This window comes from Scyliorhinus canicula, chromosome 1, assembly GCF_902713615.1.
Source record: "Scyliorhinus canicula chromosome 1, sScyCan1.1, whole genome shotgun sequence".
Classification (NCBI taxonomy): Eukaryota; Metazoa; Chordata; class Chondrichthyes; order Carcharhiniformes; family Scyliorhinidae; genus Scyliorhinus; species Scyliorhinus canicula.
Genome location: NC_052146.1, coordinates 192,894,530 through 192,918,292, shown reverse-complemented (window position 1 = coordinate 192,918,292; position 23,763 = coordinate 192,894,530). Strand labels below are relative to the sequence as shown.

General features: G+C 44.9%; 1 protein-coding gene across 2 annotated transcripts in view; it reads right to left on the bottom strand.

Moving 5' to 3' along the window:
- Window positions 1-4,663: 4,663 nt before the first annotated feature.
- Window positions 4,664-23,763, bottom strand: part of mthfd1l (methylenetetrahydrofolate dehydrogenase (NADP+ dependent) 1 like) — a 218,083-nt gene continuing 198,983 nt past the window's right edge. For both annotated transcript variants that reach the window (XM_038805377.1, XM_038805387.1), the window contains exons 27-28: window positions 16,268-16,380; window positions 4,664-5,320 (exon numbers count right to left, since the gene is read on the bottom strand). In XM_038805377.1, coding sequence (XP_038661305.1) covers window positions 16,291-16,380 — 90 coding nt within the window. In that variant the 3' untranslated portion in view covers window positions 4,664-5,320; window positions 16,268-16,290. The remainder of the gene's footprint in view (window positions 5,321-16,267; window positions 16,381-23,763) is intronic.

Genomic DNA, 23,763 nt, shown 5'->3' with positions numbered 1-23,763 from the left:
GATGGTGACAATACTACTATACCACCGCCTCTCCATAAAGTGAATCTGGGAATCAATAATGGAAAATAAGGAGATGGCAGATGAACTGAACAAGTACTTTGCATCGGTCTTTAATACAGAGGATACAAGTAATATCCCAGAAATGGCTGTAAATCGGGAAATGGAAAGGGAGGAACTCGAAAATTACAATCACCAGTGAAGTCATACTTGAGAAAATTATTGGAGCCACAGGCTGACTACACCCTAGGGTCTCAAAAGATGTGGCTAGTGCCATACTTGATGCATGGGTTTGAATTTTCCAAAATTCCCTTGATTCGGGGAAGGTTTCAGTTGCAATGAAAATAGTTGAATGCAATTCCTTTATTCAAAAAGGGAGACAGAAAGCAGAAAATGACAAGCCAGTGATTGGGAAAATGTTAAAGCCATTACTTTCTTCCCCCCCCCTCTTTTTTGATTTTTAAAATTTAAGTGCCTAATTCTTCATTTTCTTTTCCCCAATTAAGGGGCAATTTAGCGTGGCCAATCCACCTACCCTGCACTCTTTGGGTTGTGGGGATGAGACCCATACAGACATGGGGAGAATGTGCAAACTCCACACTGACAGTGAGCCGGGATCGTACCTGGGTCGTTGGCGCCATGAGGCAGCAGGGCTAACCCACTGCGCCACCATGCTGCCCTCTAGGGTCTTCTATTCTTTAGATGTTAAACCAAGTTAGAAGCCATTACTATAGATATTATAGCAAGGCCATTTTCAGCTCAGAAAATTGAGGGCAATCAGGCAGGAAAATAACGTTTAACAAATTCATTAGAGTTCTTTGAAGGAGTCACATCTGCTGTGGATAAAGGAGAACCAGTGGTTTTACTGCATTTAGATTTTGGGAAGGCATTTAATAAGGTACCACTTCAAAGGTTATTACAAAAAAGAAAACCTCTGTAGAGGGTAAAATATTGACAGGAATAGAAGATTGGTTCACTAAGAAACAAGAGGATAGGCACAAATAGGTATTTTTCTGGTTGGCAAGATGTAGCGAGTGGTGTACTACAAGGATCAGTGCTGGGGCCTCAATGGTTTAAAAATTATACATGACTTGGATGGAGGCACCAAAGGATGATACCAAGTTAGTAGAATAGCAAGATGGGAAGAGTACAGAAGCAGACTACAAAGTGATATAGATAGGTTAAGTGAATTGGAAAAGACATGGCAAATGGAATGTAATGTGGGAAATTGTGAAATTGCGGTGCTCTGAGGTGCAGAGGGATCTAGGGATCCGAGAGCATGAATGACAAAAGGCTAGTATGCAGGTGTGACAAGTAATTAGGAAAGCTAATATAATGTTGTAATTTATTCTGAGGAAATTAAATACAAAAGTTGGAGGTTATTCTTCAGTTATACAGAGCTCTCGTGGGACTACATCTGGAATATTGTGTACAATATTGGCCACCTTATTTAAGGAAGGATTTAAATTCATTGGAAGCAGTTCAGAGAAGGTTTACTAAAATATTGCCTTTATTGGGTAGTTGAGGAACGGTTGGACAGGCCAGACGTATCCGCTGGGAATTTAGATGAAACATAAGATCTTGGAAAGGATCAATGTGGAGAGGATGCTTCCTTTTGCTGGAAAAATAGTACCAGAGGCAATTAAAAAAAAAAATAAGGGGCCGTCCAAAAAAACATTTGAGGGTTGAGTGTCTTTGGAACTTTCTTCCTCAAAAGGTAGCAGAAGCTGAATATTTTTAAGGCATAGGTAGACTGATTCCTGATGAGCAAGGGAGTGAAAGGTTAGTAGGGATAGGTGGGAATGTGGAGTTGAGGTTATAATCAGATCAGCCATGATCTTATTGAATGGTGGAGCAGGCTTGAAGGGCTTTATGGCCTACTCCTAGTTCGTATGTTTGTCAAACAAACACATGCTCACTGGGGCAATGGCGCAGTGGTCAGCACTAATGCCTCACGGCACTGAGGACCTGGGTTTGATGCTAGCCCTGGGTTACTGTTCATGTGGAGTTTCCACATTCTGCCCGTCTGCATGGGTCTACCCCCACAACCCAAAGATGTGCAGAGGTGGTGTTTTGGTCACACTAAATTGCCCCTTAATTGGGAAAAAAAAATGAATTGGGTACTTTAAATTAATCAAAAACACATGCTCTTTGGCAAATTAATTTCAATATTCATTGTATAAGGCGGTATCTTTTGATAGGAGAAATAAGGCCACATACTCCTTGGATAGTAAATGTCTAAATGGAGTAGGAGAGTGAAGGGGCCTGGGGTTCAAATTATTAGATAGAGCAATACAGGTTATGTTACTCTAAGAATGTGCACAATGCACTAGGACACATCTGTATAGGAGCAGAATTGAATGTTCGACTCCTATACAGAAAGAAAGTTATGAGAAAAATTAGTAAAGAAGCTTGGTTAGACCACACTTGAAAGTATTGTGCAGAGTTTTGACCTCTACATTATAAGGAGGATATAGAGGCACTGAAAGAAAAACTGTAGTTACAAGGCACCTTTCAAAATGACAGGACATCTCAAAGCACACTTTAGCCAATGAAGTACTTATTTTTAAAAATAAATTTAGAGTAACCAATTAATTTTTTTCAATTAAGGGGCAATTTAGCGTGGCCAATTCACCTAGCCTGCACATCTTTGGGTTGTGGGGGCGAAACCCACGCAAACACGGGGAGAATGTGCAAACTCCATATGGACAATGACCCAGAGCCGGGATCGAACCTGGGACCTCGGCGCCGTGAAGCAGTGGAGCTAACCCACTGTGCTGCCCTCAATGAAGTACTTCTGATGTGTCATGTCAGAAATACAGCAGCCAACATGAGGGCTATAACATTCCACAAATAATAACATGACAATGTCCAGATAATCCATTCTTTTGACGTTGATAAGACTTTTTCAAAATTGTGCCATGGGATCCTTACTGTCCATCCAAGAGGTCAGAAAGGGCCTTGGTTTAGGTCTCATCGGATAGATGACACTTCTGACAGTGCAACACTCCCCCAGTACTGTACATGAATGGCAGGTTTGAATATTGTGCTGAACCCCTAGAGTGGGACTTGAACCCACAACCTGATTCAGAGGCAATGATGTTACCAACTGCAGCACACACTTGCTGAGATATAATAAGGTCAGACCAAAAATAGTCACATGCTTTTTATTAGCTTGAAAACATGGAATGTAAAAAGAATAGAAAAACAGATACATTAGTAATCACTGTAGTACGACCAGACAACAAAAATGTAAACATTCACAAAGTGATAATTTAAAAAAAATGATTTAGAGCACCCAATTAATTTTTTCCCAATTAAGGGGCAATTTAGTGTGGCCAATCCACCTACCCTGCACATCTTTGGGTTGTGGGGGCAAAACCCACGCAAACACGGGAGAATGTGCAAACCCCACACGGAGAGTGACCCAGAGCCGGGATTGAACCTGGGACCTCGGCGCCATGAGACAGCAGGGCTAACCACTGTGCCACCGTGCTGCTCACAACAATGTAATAATTGAGCTCATATCAAAGACCCGCACAAATAAACACATCTCACCACCTGAAAGAGTAAGATCCCCCTAATTTATCACAAAATTCATGAACGTCCTTCACAGAACCCTCTCTTTATTTTTAGTGCACTCCAGCACCTGAAAGGTGTTGAACAGAGGGCACTTCCACATGAGGGAACAAATGCGACAGATGCAGTCACTGCTCCAGAAGGCACTCATGAGGGATAAAGAAATGCATGAAAAAGTACCAGCAAAAATTTAAATGTACTGCTGCAGGAAAAGGCACGAAAGGGGTTATACCAAAATGAGGAATAATTCTTCCTTCAGGTATTCCGCTATAATCACCTGTAATAAATAGTAGAATTTGAAATCGTCCTTAATTTTTTTTATAATTTAAGGACTCGAGGATAATATTCGTGAGATACAGGACTGTTAAAAGTCAAAACCAAACCCAAAAAAGCGATTTTGCAGATTCTTTGCAAAGGACTAACATTTTAGTGCTGCTCAAGTCATGCCATTTTTAGTTAGACTCGGGTTCAGAAATGTGGGGCGGAATTCTCCGCTCCCGGAAAAAATCGGGAGGGCCGTTGTGAACTCGGCCGAGTTTCACGACGGCCTCGGAGGCTGCTCCTCGCCCCCTATTCTCCCCTCCCGGCGGGGCTAGGAGCGGCGCTCTGTAACTCTCGGCCGTGGGGGTGTCGCGCCAAGAATGACGCAGCCAGCGCGCCTAATGACGCCAGCCGCGCATGCGCAGGTTGGCCGGCTCCAACCCGCGCATGCGTGGCTGACGTCATGACGCTGACGGCACAAACCCGCGCATGCGCGGTAGCCATCTTTCCCCTCAGCCGTCCCGAAGGGGTGGCGGCTTGATCTTGCGGGGCGGCGGAGGGGAAATAGTGCGTCCAATTTGGACGCCGGCCCGACGATCGGTGGGCACCGATCACGGGCATGTCCCCTCCCGAGCACAGTCGTGGTGCTCCTTCCTTGCTAGGCCACCTACAAGCCCCAAACGGACTTATCACTCCCGTTTCACGACGGCAGCGACCAGGTGTGTTTGCCGCCGTCGTGAAACGGCCGCGAACGGCAGGCAGCTCGGCCCATCTGGGTCGGAGAATCGGCGTTCGCCGTGAAAAACGGCGAGCGCCGATTCTTCCGAGCCCGGGGGGGGGGGGGGGGATTGCGGGGGGCGCCAGGGGGTGTGAAATTTGTCGGGGGGCCCTCCCGCGATTCTCCCACCCAGCGTGGGGAGTGGGGAATCGCGCCCGTGATATTTTGGAAGGGTCAGGGTAACTGGCACAACCAAAATCAGATTAATCGACCCATTAACTCATGGACACCTGTAGGAGCTTCTTGTGTGTAAGATGGCTGCCACAACAGCTGCTGCCCTTCAAGGCATCTCTGCCCACAACATGGGTTGTTATGTTTGGCAGATGTGATAAGGTGCTGCATACACATTTCCATTCCATACATTTCAATAAACAATACCAAAATATGAAAAAGTACAAAGCTTTTCAGATGACAATGCAACGTTTTAGGCAACCATGTGTTACCGTATTTTCAAAATGTAAATGCTTCAACAACAAAAGAATTGTATAACATTCAAAAGCATGGTTCAAAATTTGGATTTAACCTATCAAAAAGCATAAAAATGGATCAATTGAGGGAACCAAGGGGCACATGAATAGGTTGTTCTCCCCAGAATATCTCAGGAGAGGTCAAGGCTACCTCGACTCTATTGTCTTCTAGTTTCTTTAATCGGCAAATGGAAATTACATTCAAGTCATGAAACAAGATAGGATAGTTCTGGGAAATCTGAAACACACAAAGAAAACAATGTTATCAGGTACAATTTCATGGGCTTTTAAAAATAACATTCTGCTCCTCTTTTTTGTGTCTAACGGGACATGTAGCATCCCATTCTTCCACTACATTCTGGATGGCTTCTGTAACAAAGACTTGGTTTGCTGGAGTGATGGAAAGAATAAAAATAACTTGCATTTATATGGCACCTTTAACTAGCAAAGCATAGGGATGTCAGACAAATTGTTGGCACTGAGCAACAAAAAGAGATATTAGGATAGGTGACTAAAAACAGAGATTTGAAGGAGTGTCTGAAAGCAAAAACAGGAAGAGACACCAAAGTTCAGGGATGGCATTCCAGAACTTAGGGATGAGACAGCTGATGGCACAGCCCAGTATGGTCTGTAAGTTACTCCAGTCTCACATCAATTCTCTTGGATTAGCTTTAAACACTCAGAGGGTATACTGCATCCTCTGGCCAGTTGGCATACCAGCGCAGCAGTTTCATTAGTTGCACTTGGACATGTGCAAACCAACTCAACCACAGGGCATGCCCATCTCCAGAGCCAAGCAGCTGAGTCCATTGGGAGACACCCGCTATGTGAGGCTGGCCTTTTAAGCTGCATGCATTTATCTCCCGGCCCACATTTTCCACACTGTTCCTCTACTTTGACACAGACAGTGGTATATACTGCGCTCTTCATTTAAAAATGTCTGCATTATTCACTTCCACCATGCTGTGGCGGTCAAGAAAAACGGACTTGCATTTCCATAGCACCTTTAATGATCCTGGGATAACAATGAAGTACTTGGGAAATGTAGTCACTGATACAGTGTGTAGCCACCGAAGTTGGCCATTTCGTCAATACAAAATGGAGGAACGCAAAGCTTGCAGGGTAAAATGGACAAAGTTTGCAGCACAAGCAGGCTGCAACAAGCCACTGTGTATTCTGTCTGCTAAGAGAGCAGACAGCACCGAAACGAACATTCCGCATACTAATGAGGCAATCTCCGGGACAGTTAGCATAGTAATGGAACGATCCCAGGGACAAAGGACACAAATAGGGAAGTGATTGCAACATTGTATGGGAAACCAGACACCCCGGCACCGGCAGGGTTCGAAGATAAAGCACCTGAAGGCCCGCCCAGTAGCCGAGGGACAGCCTCAGTATTGGGGGGATTCAAACAAATCGATTGGAAAGAGATCCAATCGATCCCCAGCAGAAAGAGGCTCCGCCCAAAAGGGCGCGAAGCCCTGGGACCTATAAAAGACAGGTCCCAAACTCAGTTCGTTCTTCTTGACCAGCCCTCCTCTCTTGACCAGCCGTTACCGAAGAAGACCTTGACCGAGAGAGAGGAGAGGTTCGGACAGCAGCCGCCAGCAAGTAAGTGTCTCACAACGATCGCTACCAGAGATAGACACTCCTGACCCCTTTTAACCCGTACCAACCTGAAGTCTGCGGACCCAGTGCAGAGCAAGAGGCCTTGTCCCCTGATCTGGCAGTTCCTTATTCAGATAAGTATTGGTCTATTTAGTGGTAGGAATAGTTTAGTCATCTTAGCGTGAGCATGAGTAGTTTATAATTGTATTATAATAAACTCATTTGTTTGAACTTACTAATTGGTGTATGGTTTTATTGCTTTGAACTTGAACTTGAGCCTTGTGGCGGTATCTTAACAATACCTGGCGACTCCAAAACTAAGTAATGAAACAGAGCCAAATCGAGTGTTAAGCACACTCACCCAGAACGAGCAACAAGTGCAGATAATGGGCCAGGCTATTTGTGTACATGATCCCATAAACGGCAAAGATAAATGATCAGATATTCTAGTTTAGGTGTTGGTTCAGGATATACCTTTGCCAGGAAACAGAGGGGAACTCCCTGTTCTTCTTCGGATAGTGTCATGGTCTTGGTTTAAATGGCTTAACCAGAAGTCGGTGTTGTCAATATTGCAGGAAGCTGTTTATTTTAAGTATTGCATTACACAGTATTGCCTCATTTTGCATTGATAAAAATTAGTATTTGTCATAACCGTTTCATCTTGCTGAACCAGAATGACTGCAATGGAATGCCAGTGTGGATTTTGCGCTCATGTCTTTAGAGTAGGGCTTCAAACCTAAGGTGAGAGTATTACCACTGAGCCGAGGCTGAATGCTTCATTAAAGCCACCACCAGGTAGGAGTAGGATTGAATTCCTCACCTCAAGTTGGTAATGCATTCTGCGATGCACCACCAGTTCGATGATTTTCTTTTTTTTTAAAAATAGAATACCCATTTAATTTTTTTCCAATTAAGGGGCAATTTAGCGTGGCTAATTCACCTACCCTCCACATCGTTTTTGGGTTGTGGGGGTGAGATCCACACAGACACGGGGAGAATGGCAACTCCACACGGACAGTGACCTGGGATCGAACCTGGGTCCTTGGCGCTGAGACAGCAGTGCTAACCACTGCACCATCGTGCCGCCCTACCAGTTCAATAATGAGCTTATCCAGCAACATTACCGCCCTCTAACTCATCTACATTTCAATTACACCTGACAGACAAAAGCATGGCCTGTTTCTGCTCTTGGGAACATGGATGAATTAAGTTGCAAGACCGTGTTAATGAAAGCATGTAACTCACATTTTCTATGGCTATATTAATCCTTCTTCTTCTGCCTGATGGCAGGCCCTTGGCAATTATTTGCCAAACCACAGCAAAGTACCATGACTTTTTTACTCTAAGCAGGCCCCGAGTCTACTATTCTACACTCTAGTTGTCTAGCTAACCGAGCTCACCAGCAACACCACACCCAAATCCTGAATGTGACAATTACTAACACGTTACAGAGGTGTTTTCTGTCCGAACATTTAAAATATGAAAGAATAGCTATAAACAAATTTCTGTTTGCTTTTTTTGTGCTAACTGTGGCCAGGTTGGTAATGCTCTCATCTCTCGAGTCAGACAGCCGTCCAACTCCAGAGGCTAATACTTACAACTGAGGCTGACATTTCCATTGCTGTACTGAGGGAGTGCAGTATTGTCAGAGATGTGATGAATATAAGAAAATTGTCATACTTTAAGGTTTGCATTTTTGCAGTAATATTATTAAAACCTGGCGGACTTCCGGTGACGGGGGGCGGGATGCAGCCGCACACTGGAGGGCTCCCGTTCGGGAACAGAATTTTCGGCGTCTTAACGCCAGGTCTCAGGGGCAACGGAGGCTGCAAAAGCAGTAAGAAGGCACAATGAGGTGAAATGTCCACGTTGGGGATAAAAACGGCCATGAAAAAAGTGGTCAATGAAAGTCCGCCGAGGAGTGGAAAGGTCAGTGCGGGGAATGCAAGGAAAGCGGAGGCTGGGGCACTTGGGGAGGCCGCATTGCTCACGGCAGAAGAAATGACCAAGGTGATAGCCGTGGAACTTGAAAAATGGTTCACAAAGCACATGGAAGCGATGAAGAAGGAGATGGGGGCAGCATTGAAAGTGCTGGTGGAGGAGGCGATTGCCCCGGTGAGGGCGACGGTATCGAGCACAGTGGCGGAGGTGCGGGAGCAAGGCAAGAAACTGGAAGAGGCATTATCGCAGCACAGTGATCAACTCACCTCGATGGGGAAGGAGTTGCGGAGGGTGATAGAGACCAACAAGGGTCTGCGCGCCAAAATGGAAGACCTGGAAAACAGATCCAGGCGACAGAACCGGAGGATTGTGGGTCTGCCCGAAGGTGTGGAAGGCCCGAGGCCGACGGAGTATTTTGCCACCATGTTGGCGAAGCTGTTGGGGGAGGGGGACGATCCCTCCCGATATGAACCGGATCAGGCTCATTGGTCGTGGAGGCCTGCACCAAAGGCGAGTGAGCCGCCAAGAGTAGTGACTCTGTGCTTCCATAGGTACAGCGTGAAAGAGAAGGTCCTGTGCTGGGCAAAGCAGAAGCGGGTGGTGCAGTGGGCTGGAGCTGGTATACACATATACCAGGACTTTACGGAGCTGGCAAGGAGGCGGGCTGCCTTCAGCCGGGTGAAGAAGGCACTGTACATCAGCAAGGTGCAGTACGCCACAGTATATCCAGCTAAGTTAAGGGCGACCTACAAATCCAAAGACTTTTATTTTGGGACGGCGAAAGCAGCGGAGGAGTTTGGGAAGGCAGAAGGACTGTGGCAGAATTGAGAAATGGTCGTATACCAATGTAGCCTCATGTAACTTTAGTTTTTCACTGCGTGTTGGTGTATGTACTAAATGAGTCAACGCTGTATATATCTGGACAAGGGAAGAGATGGGACTTTCATTTGCAATGATGGTTCTTTGGGCTTGGGTGCGTATGCGGGGGTTCTGTGCTAAAGGGGATCTCTTGGTTTTCCTGGAACCGGGCAAGGGGGAAGGAGACCCGGCCCTGGGCCTCCATGCTGACCGGTTTAAGCTGGCCAGTGAATGGGAGTGAGGTGGGGGGGAAGGTGCTGCGGCCATTGGAGCCTGGTAGAACAGGTTCCGGTGAGTCTAGCTGGGGTGAAAAGTTGGGGGAAGGAACCGAGGTTGCGGGGAGGAGTCTGGGAGGGAAGGGGTGTCTACAATTCATGAGTGTCATTCACGGTACTCTTTCGGGGATTGGATGGCATTGAATATTAGTAAGAAGTCTTACAACACTAGGTTAAAGTCCAACAGGTTTGTTTCAAACACTAGCTTTCGGAGCACTGCTCCTTCCTCAGGTGAATGAAGAGGTATGTTCCAGAAACATATATGTAGACAAATTCAAAGATGCCAGCCAATGCTCAGAATGTGAGAATTTGTAGTTAATGAAGTCTTTACTGATCCAGAGATAGGGGTAACCTCAGGTTAAAGAGGTGTGAATTGTCTCAAGCCAGGACAGTTGGGTTAGGGTTTGTCCTCTTCATTCACCTGAGGAAGGAGCAGTGCTCCGAAAGCTCGTGTTTGAAACAAACCTGTTGGACTTTAACCTGGTGTTGTAAGACTTCTTACTGTGCTCACCCCAGTCCAACACCGGCATCTCCACATCATTGAATATTAGGGGGAGGACTCTATATGTCAATGGTGACCATAGGCGATTCCTGATTCCTTTTTCTTTTTTCCACCTTGGGAGGGTTTGTTGTATTTGGTGCTCATATTGTCAGGTGGGCCGCTGTTTGGGACGGCGGGAGGATGGAATTGTTGTTGATAAGGGGATTGACATTGTATTTGTTACCATTTACTGTTTGTAGGTGGGGTGTAAACTCTGAAGAAAATGTGAAAATGGAGAATAAAAATATTTTAAAAATATATTATTTAAACCTAGATTAGAATGGTTACAGATAGTGGACGGGATTCTCCAATAATGGGGCTATGTTCCCACGCCCGCGCAAAAAGGCACGCAAATCACTCAGAACTTACCTGGATATGTCCAGGGTGATTCTGCGATTTGCAGGGGGCTAGCAGGGCCCCGGAGTGCTCACCGCAGCTCCAATTGCCAATACGGGGCCCTGCACTTCTGGTCGGAGGCCCGCACATGCGCACGGCGGTGGCCTGTGTTGGCAGCCCTGTACGACATGCCCGACCTACACCGCGGACCGGCGCCAGGAAGATAGGCACATGGCAGATTGCTCGCGCCCACAGAATAGGTGGCCTCCAATCAATAGCCTGGCCGTCCTGGAGGCCCTCCTGGTGAATGATCCCCCCGCCCCCACCAGAACAGACTGAGAGAACCATGCCAGCGGGAACTCGGCTAGCTGCAATTGGAGAATTGCCGCGCGGGCCCTTTTCAAGCGCCCCTGACCGGCGCAGTGTCGACCATGCGTGCCCGATTGGCGGCGACGGACCCGATTGAGTGTCTGACGCCCATTCTCCACCCCTGCGCCGAGCACGATTTTGGCGCGGAGGCTCAGAGAATCCCACCCAGTGTGTTTGATGGAGCTGTCAGGTAATCAGTGATTATTACAGGGCAAGTGTTTCGCTAAATGATATTTTTACCTGTTTGCAGATCGAGAAATAATGTAATGTTGTAGCAGTTTGAGTCTGGCTGAACAAATCATGGTATATCTAGTAACAAGAGACAAAATAATGCTGTGTGCTTGGAGTACCAGCTGCTGTAGCTAATGGGAGGGGTCAGGTCTGTCTGGAAAATGAGTTGTTTCCAGGGCTCTAATCTGAGTTGAAGGTTTTCAGCTTAGTCCTAAAAAAAAAACTCTCCAAGGCCACTGCATCAAGATAAGCAAGTAAAACCTGGTTGTTAACTTAATACATAAGCAAGGGCGGCACAGTGGTTAGCACTGCTGCATACAGTGCCGAGGGCACATTTTTCTGATTTTGAAGAGGGATAAGGACCTGGAGCAGTGAGAGTTGTACTGTCTGATATCACTTTTGAATGTGGATGGCAATTATTGGCGAATGTGTTGGCATCGCAAATTGAGGATTGTGTGCCGGGGGTGATAGGCAAGGATCAGACTGGTTTTGTGAAGGGAAGGCAGTTGTCGGCAAATGTGAGGAGGCTACTCAATGAAATAATGATGCCTTGAGGGGCAGGAGGTGACGATGGATGTGGAGATGGCTTTCGATCGGGTGGAGAGAGCACATTTATTGGAGATGAGAGGGTGGTTTGGGCAGGGGTTTGTGGACTGGGTCCGGTTGTTGTATTGGGCAGCGGTAGCGAGCGTGCGGATGAACCGAGTGAGTTTGGGGTACTTCGTGCTGCATCATGGGACGAGGCAGGGGTGTCTGTTCTCCCTGTTGCTATTCGCCTTGGCGATAGAGCCACTGGCAATGGAGCTTAGGGTGTTGAGGGACTGGGAGGGGGATTAAGCAGGGGGGAGTAAGCACAAGGTCTCGTTGCGACCAGTTTTTGGGATACAAATTGAATATGGGAAAAGAGTGAGGTGTCCCCGATTGAGGCCAGAAGGCAGGAAAGGAGACTGAGGTTGTTTAGGATGGTGTGGGCACGTTTTAAGTATTTGGGTATCCAGGAGTTGGGCGCTTGCATAAACTGAACTGGGCTTGGCTGGTGGAGCAGATGAAGGTGGACATTAAGAGGTGGGATGTGCCGCTGCTGTCGCTGGCAGGGCAGGTGATGGTGCTGCCAAGGCTTCTGTTTGTATTTCAGAACCCCCCAATATTTGTTCCCACGTCATTTTTTCAGAAAGGTCAATGTGCTGATTTCCAGGTTTGTGTGGGCGGGAAAGACCCCGGGGGTCCAGCGGGCTTTCTTGGAGCTGGGGTGAGGGGCAGGCAGGGATTGAGCACTTTGGTGACTTGATTATAGGGGGAAAATGTGCAGGGCTGGAAGACTTGAAGGAAGTGTATGAGTTGCCCAGGGGGAATGGTTTTAGGTTCGGGACTTCGTAAGGAGAGAGTTGCATCCTTTCCTGGGTTGCAGGACAAGATGCTGTTGACGGATGAAATAGTGAAGGGGAAGATGTTGGATATCTATAAGGAGTTGATGGAGTGGGAGGGGGCTCTGGTCAGGGATATTAAGAGGGAATGGGAGGAGTTGGTAGGGGAGATGGGGCCCTAGACATGGGCGGAGGGTGAATGCTTCTTCCTCATGTGAAAATGAAAATCGCTTATTGTCACGAGTAGGCTTCAAATGAAGTTACTGTGAAAAGCCCCTAGTCGCCACATTCCGGCGCCTGTCTGGGGAGGCTGGTACGGGAATCGAACCGTGCTGCTGGCCTGCTTTAAAAGCCAGCTATTTAGCCCAGTGAGCTAAACCAGGTTAAGCCTCATCCAGTTTAAAGTGGTGCATAGGGTTCATATGACGATCGCGTGGATGAGTAGGTTCTTTGCGGGGTCGAGGATACATGTGGGTGGTGCGCGGGGGAGGCGCGAATCGCGTCCAAATGTTCTGGGCATGTCTGAGACTTGAGGAGGTTCTGGCAGAAGTCTTTGGACGCGATGCCCAAGGTGCTGGGTGTGATTCCGAGTTCAGAATGGCAATATTTTGGATGTTGGAAGTCCAGGGGTGAGAGGGGCTGATGTTTTGGCCTTTGCCTCCCTGATAGCCTGGAGATGGATTTTGCTAGGTTGGAGGGACTCGGAGCCACCAAAAGCAGGGGAGTGGGTGAGCGACCTGACGGAATTCCCGAACAGGAGAAGGTAAAGTTCGCTTTGAGGGGGTTGGCAGAGGGGTTCACCCGGAGGCGTGATCAAAATCTGTGGTCAAAATCTGAAGAGTAGTATTCTGATGGGAAGATGTTCAGCCACTTGACTTTTCCATTCATGTTTTTATGAATGGAAACGGCAAGTGGCTGAACAACGCGAGTAAAGCCAGCTGGAAAGCTGTTCGAATCGCAAACAGCTTTCACAGCAGAATCCACTCTTCCCATCTTCCCATCAGAATACTACTCTTCAGATTTTGACCACAGTAGTCTGATGGGAAGATGTTCAGCCACTTGACGTTTCCATTCATGTTTTTATGAATGGAAACGGCAAGTGGCTGAACGACGCGAGTAAAGCCAGCTGGATGCTATGTGACTTATCTTGGCCAGCATTTCACACCCGTGATTTTTGTAACTCGCGTATCATGCGACCCCCGAAATTTAGGCTTCAAATTAGGTGCTCAAAAGTCGCATGTTACGCGAGTATATACGGTATATGTTGTTAAATTGGAATGCAGAGGTAGGTTTCAGGAAGCAAGTTAAGATGGTGCACCTGTTCACTATAAAGCTATTTCTTTGTTACTAATGTGTTAAATTTGGTGTTTAAATCAAAGTTTATTTTTAACATAAAAGTTGTCCACTGGTCAGTGTCATCACTTCCATGACGCACAACTAAGTAACATTTCCTTAGTTTTACCAAATGCAAATAGTTGGGTTCTAATCCGGGATCTTAAAAATATTTGGGATTCAGGACTGGACCCACAACACAGATAAAATGTAAAACCAAGGCCCTGTCTTACACTATTTCAAAGAAGTGGAGGGGATCGCTGTCTTGTCTCCTGGCTGATATCCCTCAATTAACAACAATAAATCAAATTGTATGGTTGCTGTTTGTGGGACCTTGTTGCACACAAACTGGTTGTTGTACTTTCAACATTACAACAGCAACTATACTTTAAAAGGACCTCATGAGCTAGAAGGTAGCTTTGATAAGGCATTCTATAAGTGCAAGTTCATTCTCTTTTTCCCATTTTCCTGTTAGTTATTAGTGTCTTATTCTGCATGGTCAAAATTTTAAAATGTCATAACCTATTCACCTTCTTCCAAACCCTTAGCTGAATCAAAGTGATGGCAGTAACGGGTAATGATAACCTGAACAGCAAAAACTGGCTTGAAAATCATGCCAATCTTTTTAACCAGAATGGAGTAAATCAGAAATTCACAAGGCCAGCAGCAAAACATATAAGAAAGCAGGAGTCAACAGGATCATGTTTGTAGGATGTTTGGGGCTGGGTTTAGCACAGTGGGCTAAATAGCTGGCTGGTAATGCAGAACAAAGCAGCAGCGCAGATTCCATTCCCGTACTGGCCTCCCCGAACAGGCACCAGAATGTGGCGACTAGGGGCTTTTCACAGTAACTTCATTGAAGCCTACATGTGACAATAAGCGATTATTATTGCACATTTGCTACAATTCCCTCTGTCTATATCCTGAATGTTTCACATCAAATGTAGTTCTGCATCTGTCCCCGGTCCAGTGTCACATTCTTCTATATGCACACTTCTGCTGATCAAGTCAAACCTTAAATTATTTTTGTAAAATAAATTTGGAGTACTCAATTAATACTGTACCGCCCACAAAACTTACATTCTAACACATATTAGAACTCTATAGAACTGGTGGCACGGTGATGCAGTGGTCAGCACTATTGCCTCACGGCGCCGAGGTCCCAGGTTCGATACTGGCTCTGGGTCACTGTCCGTGTGGAGTTTGCACATTCTCCCCGTGTTTGCGGGGTCTCACCCCACGACCCAAAGATATGTAGGGTAGTTGGATGGGCCACGTTAAATTGCCACGTCAAACAATAATTGGGTACTCTAAATTTATTTCTAAAAAAGAACTCTAGAGAATTTACCAATCAATAAAGGGCAAGGAACTACCCAATAGCCAGGAGTTGAATATTGAGAAGAAATCCTGATGTGTTGTGTGTCTTGAAAACGGCGCTGTTCACTTTGGTCTACATAAAACCGGATGTCAAGTTTTTTTTTTTCCAACTCAAGTTTTATTTTCTTCCAAGCTGACCATTCTTGGGTCTTGTTGACTGTTGCAAAACATAGTTCTAAACTAGGGACAGTTTTATGTTTTAGACTCATGTTCATTTTAATAAAATCAATTTAAAGTACCCAATTCTATTTTTTTTTTTCAATTAAGGGATAATTTAGCATGGCCAACTCACCTCACCTGCATTTTTGGGCTGTGGGGTGAGACCAATGCAGACACTGGGAGAATATACAAACTCCACACAGACAGTGACCCGGGGCCAGGATAGAATCCGGGTCCTCGGCGCCGTGAAGCAGCAGTGCTAACCACTGAGCCACCATGCCGTCCTGGCTCATGCGCATTAGATGATGCAGTGGGTTAGATAGTCGCTTTACTTCTGGACCGAAGGAACTGGAAACAGTTATTCAGGCCCTGTGGCCTGCTCCACCATTCAATTAGATCATGGTTGATGTACACCTAAACATCATTCACCCAATACCCTATTCTCACAAAAATCTATTGATCTCATTCTTGAGTGCTCCAATGGCCTCCATCATCCACATTTGAGGGAGAGTTCCCCATTTCTTCTACTGTGTGCGCGAAAATGTGTTTCCTGATTTCCCTTCTGAATGACTGGACTCAAATTTTAAATAAAATTGCACCCTCTTGAGCTGGATTTCCCCAACAGAGGAAACAGCTTCTCTGTATCTATTAGATCCTGCCTTCTTATCAAAAACGTCAAATAGATCACCCTATAATCTTCTAAACTCAAGGGAATATAAGCCAAGGGTATTTAACATGAAGGATAATGTTTTCTGTCACTTTCTGAGGATAAGAGTGCATCAGGGAAGCAATACCTGAGGTTTCATAGCTGTTGCCTTTAGAACAATCCTGTAATCCGCTCTGTTTCCGAATCAAGGTCAATATCGTAGAAACAGGGCCGAGTGGGTAGTCCTGGCATGGTGCTCATCTGTAAGGAATCAAAGAGCAAAAGATTGAAAGGGAGAGTTAAAAATACATATTACAGAATATAGAGCAGAGAGGGAGGTCATTTATCCCATTTGTCCCCTGCTAGTTCATGAACAGGTGCTAATTGCACAAATTGCAAGTTAAACTGTGAAGATACACTCTGACTCAGAGACAGTAATCATAGGGTGAAGACACAAGGGCTGCAATATTTTACTGTCCCTCAGGACAGATCTCTTGAAGTAACTGGAAGGATCCCCAAACAAGACAAACAATTTTTCAGGGGAGGGCATCCCCCAAACGTAGGCTAGAAGATCAGACGAATCATTGCAGAAAACCTACGAGAAACTGCGCACCACTGTACGCTGCTAAACAACAGCCCTCACACACTGCTAACCAACAGCTGCCATACACTCCTGCCCAGTACTACATCCTTGAGAAGCCCTCAAATCCTACCTCCCAACCAGAATAGGTGAACATGTCATTTTCAAATTGATTCCATTCACAAATACTCCAACAATTTTTCATTCAAAAGTATTCTCCACCCGTATCAAAATAAGGCCTTTACGTGTCTGTGCGTGTGTCTACATGCATATCTGTGCATGCATGTACCTGTGTACATGTGCCCATCTATGTAGGTGTAGAGAATACGCTGATCAGTTTTTAGTTTCCTGATGCAGCCTATAATGTTACATAGAGGAGCAGGCCATTCAGCCTCTCCAATCTTTACTGCCATTCATTTACTGGTAGGTGAGGGCTGATCTGTACCTTGAACCCATTTACCCACCTTTATTCCCCGACCGTTACCCAACAAAAATGCATTGATCACATTTTGAAATTTTCAATTGAACTCCAGTATCCAGAACTTTGGGGAAGTGTGTTCTGGATTTCCACTAATCTTATCTTTTTATTTTTGTTTTTTAAAAATAAATTTAGAGTACCCAATTACTCTAAATGGGGAGGGTTTACAAAACCACGATTGGGGGAAATAAAACATACTTTTAAGCAGATGAAAGCTAACCTACTTTCACACAGCAGATAAAATCATCCAATGCACACGAAAGACATGGATTTTATTATCAACGTTAATGGCCACAATTGTTCCCGGGGATCGCTCATCAATATGTAGATGGTTGTTAGTTTCAGTGCTGTCTGGGTTTCTGCAAGTTCTAATACACAGGAAGCTTTGCATCTGCTTCCTTCCCTGTGCCTGTCCATTTCTCCCTGCATTCTTAGCGGACCTCCATTTTAAAGTCAGGAAGTGGCCAACCCAGGTGGCCACACACTGCCGTATTAAAACCACAGGAACAGAATTTAAAGTTCAAACTATAGGTAGCCCAAAGCAGAGTGTGACATGCTTTGATAATACAGTGTTATTGGACAAGTGATTCAGAGATCCAAGTCCTAATATGCAATTTAAAAAATTGAATTCAGTTTAACTAGTTGGATTATCATAAACTGGTTCTCTAATGTCCTTTAGGGAAGGAAGAAAATCTGGCAACCTACTTGGTCTGGCTTATATTTAACTCCAGTCCTCACACTAATCTGGTTAACTCTTATGTGCCCTCTGAAGTGGCCGAGCAAGGTCCACAGTTATATCAAAATCTCTGGGCAACTAGGGATGGACAATAATTGCAATCATAGGAATTAAATTAAAATATGGCCATCAAAAGCAGAATAGCATAGTGCAATTCATTTTGTTAAGGAGTTTTGTAGACCACCTAAATAAAGTTATAGAATATAAAAATACACCACAGATTCAGAAAGATTATACAAAAAATACATTTTCACTAAGTTCTTCTTTAATTGCTCAATTCAAGTATTGCTCAATTCAAGTATTAGGCAATTCAAATACTTTAACACATAAAAAGAACATGGAGTGATCAGAACTAAATCAAGGAGTCAGTGCAAAAATAAATCATGTCTTTAAAAGCATTTGAACATTTAATTGTTTTAACAGTTTCCCCACTAACTTGTAATCTTTGTATTAGGTTTTGTTTATAAAATATGGGGAAAAATAGTCTGCTAATTTCAACAATTATTATTTATGTTCCTGAAAGGAAATGTTCATCTTAGCGAAAAGACAACAGGCTAATGGAATGTTTGCCTTTATCTCAAGGGGGCTGGAATACAAAGGGAGAGGAAGTGATTTTTCAATTGTATAAAGCTTGGTCAGACCCCATCTGGAGGATTCGGGTCAGCTCTGGGCATCATGCCTCAGGAAGGATATACTTGCCTTGGAGGGGGTGCAGTGCAGATTCACCAAAATGATAATAGGGCTGAAAGAGTTATATTAGAAGGATGGGTCATGTAAACTTGGCAAGATGGATTGGTTAGGTGGATTAGCCAGGCTAAATTGCCCTTAGTGTCTGAAAAAAAAAGGTTAATGGGGGTTGTAGAGTTACTGGTATAGGGTGGATACGTGGGCTTGAGTAGGGTGATCATTGCTCGGCACAACATCGAGGGCCGAAGGGCCTGTTCTGTGCTGTACTGTTCTAAGAGGCTCCACCTTCGGAATTGTCACTTTCAGTTTAATTTAATGCAATGAAGTTTGAAGTGATGCATTCTGACAGAAGTATTAAGGAGACACAATATTTACATAATGGGAGGGTTCTAATATGTGTTCAGGGACAGAGAAGACTGGTGGTTCATCTGGTGGCAGGACATATTGAGATAGTTAGCAAAGCAGACAAGGTCATACACTTCATAAATGGAGATATGGAGTACAAAACAGGGAAGTCATACTGGATGTTTCTAATGCTCTGGTTAGGTCACAACTAGAATGTTGCACCCAGTTCTAGTCACCACATTTGAGGAAGGATGCGAGGGTCCTTGAAAGGGTGCAGAGGAGATTAACTAGAATGGTTCTGGAGCCGAGGGATTTTAGCTATAAAGTTAGTTTGGAGATGCTGGGGCTGTTCTCCTTACATCGCGAGTGGTAATGACCTGCAACTCGCTATGTACAAGTGTGGTGGAAGTGGAGATGGTGAATGATTTCATAAGGAAATCAGATGACACTTGGGGGAAATAAACTTGCAGGGCTATGGTTAGAGAGTGGGAGAATGGGAGTGACCACATTGCTCTAGAGAGCTGAGCTAGTCTCCATGGACTGATGGCCTCCTGTGTTTTTATGATGATGTTCCCACGAGTCGCGGAGTCCAATTCGAAGGACCATAAATACAAGATGGTCACTAACAAATCCAATAAGCAAATCAGAAGAAATATCTTTAACCCAGGAAATAGTTAGAATGCTAGGAGCAGATGAGGTCAATAGCATTTAAGGGAAAGCTAGATAAACACATGGAGGAGATAGGAAAGGAAGGATATTCATAAAGGGAGAGAGAGAACAAGGGAGGAGACTTGTTTGGAGCATAAACATCAGCATGGATCAGTTTGGTCTGTTTCTGGGCTGTATATTCTATGTATTTCAAATAATAATTCTTCCTTTCTTACAGTAACAATAGGATGCACTGCTTTTCCAGAACTGAATTGAACTGCTTCAGGATTGGCAGCAGAGGCTGCAATAAACTCATGGGCCTAGTCTGCACAGCGGCCATTGCCAGGAAACAGAGCAGGAAGAAGGGCATCAATACGAAGGTGCATTCTGTAGTCTAGTCTACATTTCACACTGCAGCACCGACAAGACTTGCTGCGCAGCTATCCCACCTGAATTTTAAATAGCGAGATATTAAAAAAAACACCATAAATCATTCTTTTAATTAGATTGGTGGTACTGGAGCAGGCAATGACTCATGAAATCTATTAAAATTCTGGCAGTTATGAGGCCGTCAGGTAAAAAGTACAAGAATTGCATAGCTTCAAGAAATTTTTTAAATATTCAAACAAATCCATGGCACTCCCCCACATTACTAGCCTTCCATGTCACTAAAATGGCATAGTATTATATTTTTCAAACATCTTTGGGATTTGTATTTGTCAAAGCTGCCATTATTGCTTGTCCATAGTCACTCTGAGGATGTGGTGATACAAGCAAGTGGCTGGCAAGGCTATTTCAAAGGAGTCAGCAATGGTGTGGGACTGAAGCTATATTATAAGCCAGACCAGACAAGATTATGGGAACGGCAGAATAGTAGTAATAGGAGCAGTCTAGAAATCAAGAGGCCAGGACTACTGATCAGAGACACAAATTCAAATCCCATTTTAATTCTGTTAGGTAAATCTGAAATAAAAGTAGGTACCAGTAATTGTGACCATGTCACTATCAATTGTAAAAACCTACCTGGTTTACTAATGGCCCTTGTGGTGATCTTTGTGTAGTTCAGATCCTAGGATGGTTGGCATAGGGGTTCACAAAGACCACAACTAGCTTTTATATTAAACAAAGCTAAAGATTTATTTACACTCCTTAATTGAATTAGACTCTTACTTCTATATAATAAACAATTGACAATAATCATACTATCTACACTCATCTATCACTAATCTCTACACTAATGCAATAACAATGATTTGCTCTTACTCACACTATCTTTCCTACAGTCTGTTCGCTAACCTTCTCCTCAACTCTCTCCTAGAAGGCTCAGCATTGATGTTTTATATAGGTCTGCATCTTGCTCCCTCTAGTGTTTGAAACGGACATAACATTAACCCTTATGGTTCTGTACATTTCTCATAATGTCAGCATTTATGGAAGGAAACCAGCCATTCCTATCTGGTCTAGTCGACATCTGACTCCAGACTTACAGCAATGCAATTAATTTTTAACCATGACTGAATCTACCTCGCAAACCACTCAGCCGTCAAGAAGGCTTCACGAGGATAGTTAGGGCAAGGCAATAAATGCTGAACAGGCCACAAATAGCAGCCTAGTCTGCAATGCTCACATCCTGTAAATGAATAGAAAAAATGGACAGCTGATTTCCTTCCCTGAAGAGCATTAGTGCATCATTTGAGGATTTATTTTGAACATCAATCTAATAAGCTTCATGGTTACTTTTACTGACATCCTAAATGGGCACTGACTACTTGGAGTATGACTTGTGCACATTATGGGTCTTAATGACTTTCAACAAGGTAGCATGCATGTCCTATACAATACATTGCAGGGAGTGTGGTGGGAGAATCATGTGCATTGCACATACGGTCATTACCCAACCCGAGTTGTCTTGAGCTCATCAAGAGTTAACCACATGAGCTGGGACCAGAGTCAAAGTAGGCCAGTCCAGGCAAGGACAATAGATCCCCACCTCATGAAGGATGAGTGAACCAAGTCACAATGATTTAACAGCTTCATGGTAAACTGCCCTGCAGCCAGCCACAAATGAGTAGATTTATTGAATTCAATTTCATAACTTTCTGCAGTGGGACTCCTGGTTCATAGTTCAGTTCAAAACCATTAGATTGCCATACCATACGTTATGCTCCTCTCTATCTCTTGAAATATGCTTGGATTCCCTGATTGATGGATTCACTGTACTACTTATATTCTGAAAATATTTATGGTGAAAGGCTTCAACAACAAATGGACAAAAGGAGGAACAAATTGTCGTTCCTACATATGACTGCAATTACTGCACAGTTGGGAGTAAATTCAATTTAAACTGATAAAAGATTTAAAAAGTTAAGCTTGTAAACACAAGGCCGTCCTTCCACAAACAGCCAGAGAGAAGTGCAAGCGAGTCTCATCGCAATCATAATTCAACAATATCCATCTCATCACAACACTGGGGCATGAATAATAAATACTCCCTTTTACTGGGTATGCACTATGTCCAATTGTCTCTATAATTAGATATTAGGGAGACTGAAACCATTGTGCTGTATAGCACGCTCCTCTGTCAGCGTGCTTGGAGGTCGCACGCAAAATAATCCATACCCATCACATACCTGCCATCGGTTCTTTTACTTCAATTTAATAGGGGAGGCCTGCCATTTGCCACTTAAGGGCCCCACCTGCCTGGCAGGTTTGAGCACATGAGTTGGTGTTGGGCAGGGCAGTTACAACTTCTTTTGTAGGCCCCCAGGCTGATCAGAGGCAACGTCCCCATGCCACTGCCCCATCCTTTAACACCCTCTGCCTCACAGACCCAGCCCCTCACCCCCTTCACTGGGGTCAACTAACCTGGCTCCAGAGTGACCCCAGTCTTACTTAGGCTCCTCAGCATGGCAAGATTGCCTGTTGTCCCAGCTGTGGCCACTGTTCCCACAGATGCTGCTGAAACTACAGAGCTGCTGGCCATCTTTACTCTAAGGCAGAACTTCCTCCTGAGAGGGGCAGAAGTCCTGAAGACAACTAATTAACATTCCACCTGGTGTTAAATGGTTGTGTAGCCACTATCAGGATTGTGGCTGGCATTCGACTATTTAGCCAGTGGTGTGGGTACTATGATGCCCCATTAAGTCCAGCCCATTGCCTTTTGGCTCTGCTATTTACACCGTTTCTCCCCCCACAGCTTCTATATGGGGGTGAATCGGATAATTTCCAATAATGAGATTCTACCTGATCTTGAACCATGTTTGACAAGGCTTTGCATCTAGCATCCTTCCCTAACTTGAGTTGACCAAAACACTAATGTCCATCTCCTAACTCGCACCCAGCCCCATTCACCCATCAACATTTGTGTTTGATGGCCTACATTGGCTCCTGGTTTCTCTATTTTTAAATAATTCTAATCATGGTTTTCAAATTTCTGTAGCCTCACCCCCTTCCTTACTCCTAATGTCTTTCTGTCCTATAGAACTGTGCATTCTTCCAATCCAGGCCTCTTGGAAATTCCCAGATTACACAGCACTGGTAGCTGTCTTTGGATGGCTCGAGTCCTAAGCTTTGGAATCCCCTCTCCGAATCTCTCCACTCTTTTTCCACATTTTAAAACACTAACCTTGTTGACTAAACATTTGGCCATGGGTGCCAATACCTCCTGTGAAGCAACTGGAGATGTTTTGCACGGTTAGCACTGTTGCTTCACAGCGCCAGGGTCCCCAAGGTTTGATTCCCGGCTTTCATAGACATTTACAGTGCAGAAGGAGGCCATTCGGCCCATCGGGCCTGCACTGGCCTTGGAAAGAGCACCCCATTTAAGCCCACAACTCCGCCCCACCCATACCTGTAACCCAGCAACCCCATTGGACACTAAGGGCAATTTAGCATGGCCAATCCACCTAATATGCACATCTTTGGACTGTGGGAGGAAACCGGAGCACCCGAGGAAACCCACACAGAAAAGGAGAACGTGCAGACTCCACACAGACAGGGACGCAAGCCGGGAATTGAACCTGGGACCCTGGAACTGTGAGGCAACTGTGCTAACCACTATGCTACCGTGCAGCCCTGGGTCACTGTCTGTGTGGAGTCTGTATGTTCTCCCCGTGTTTGTGTGGGTTTCCTCCGGGTGCTCCGGTTTCCTCCCTCAAGTCCCAAAAGACA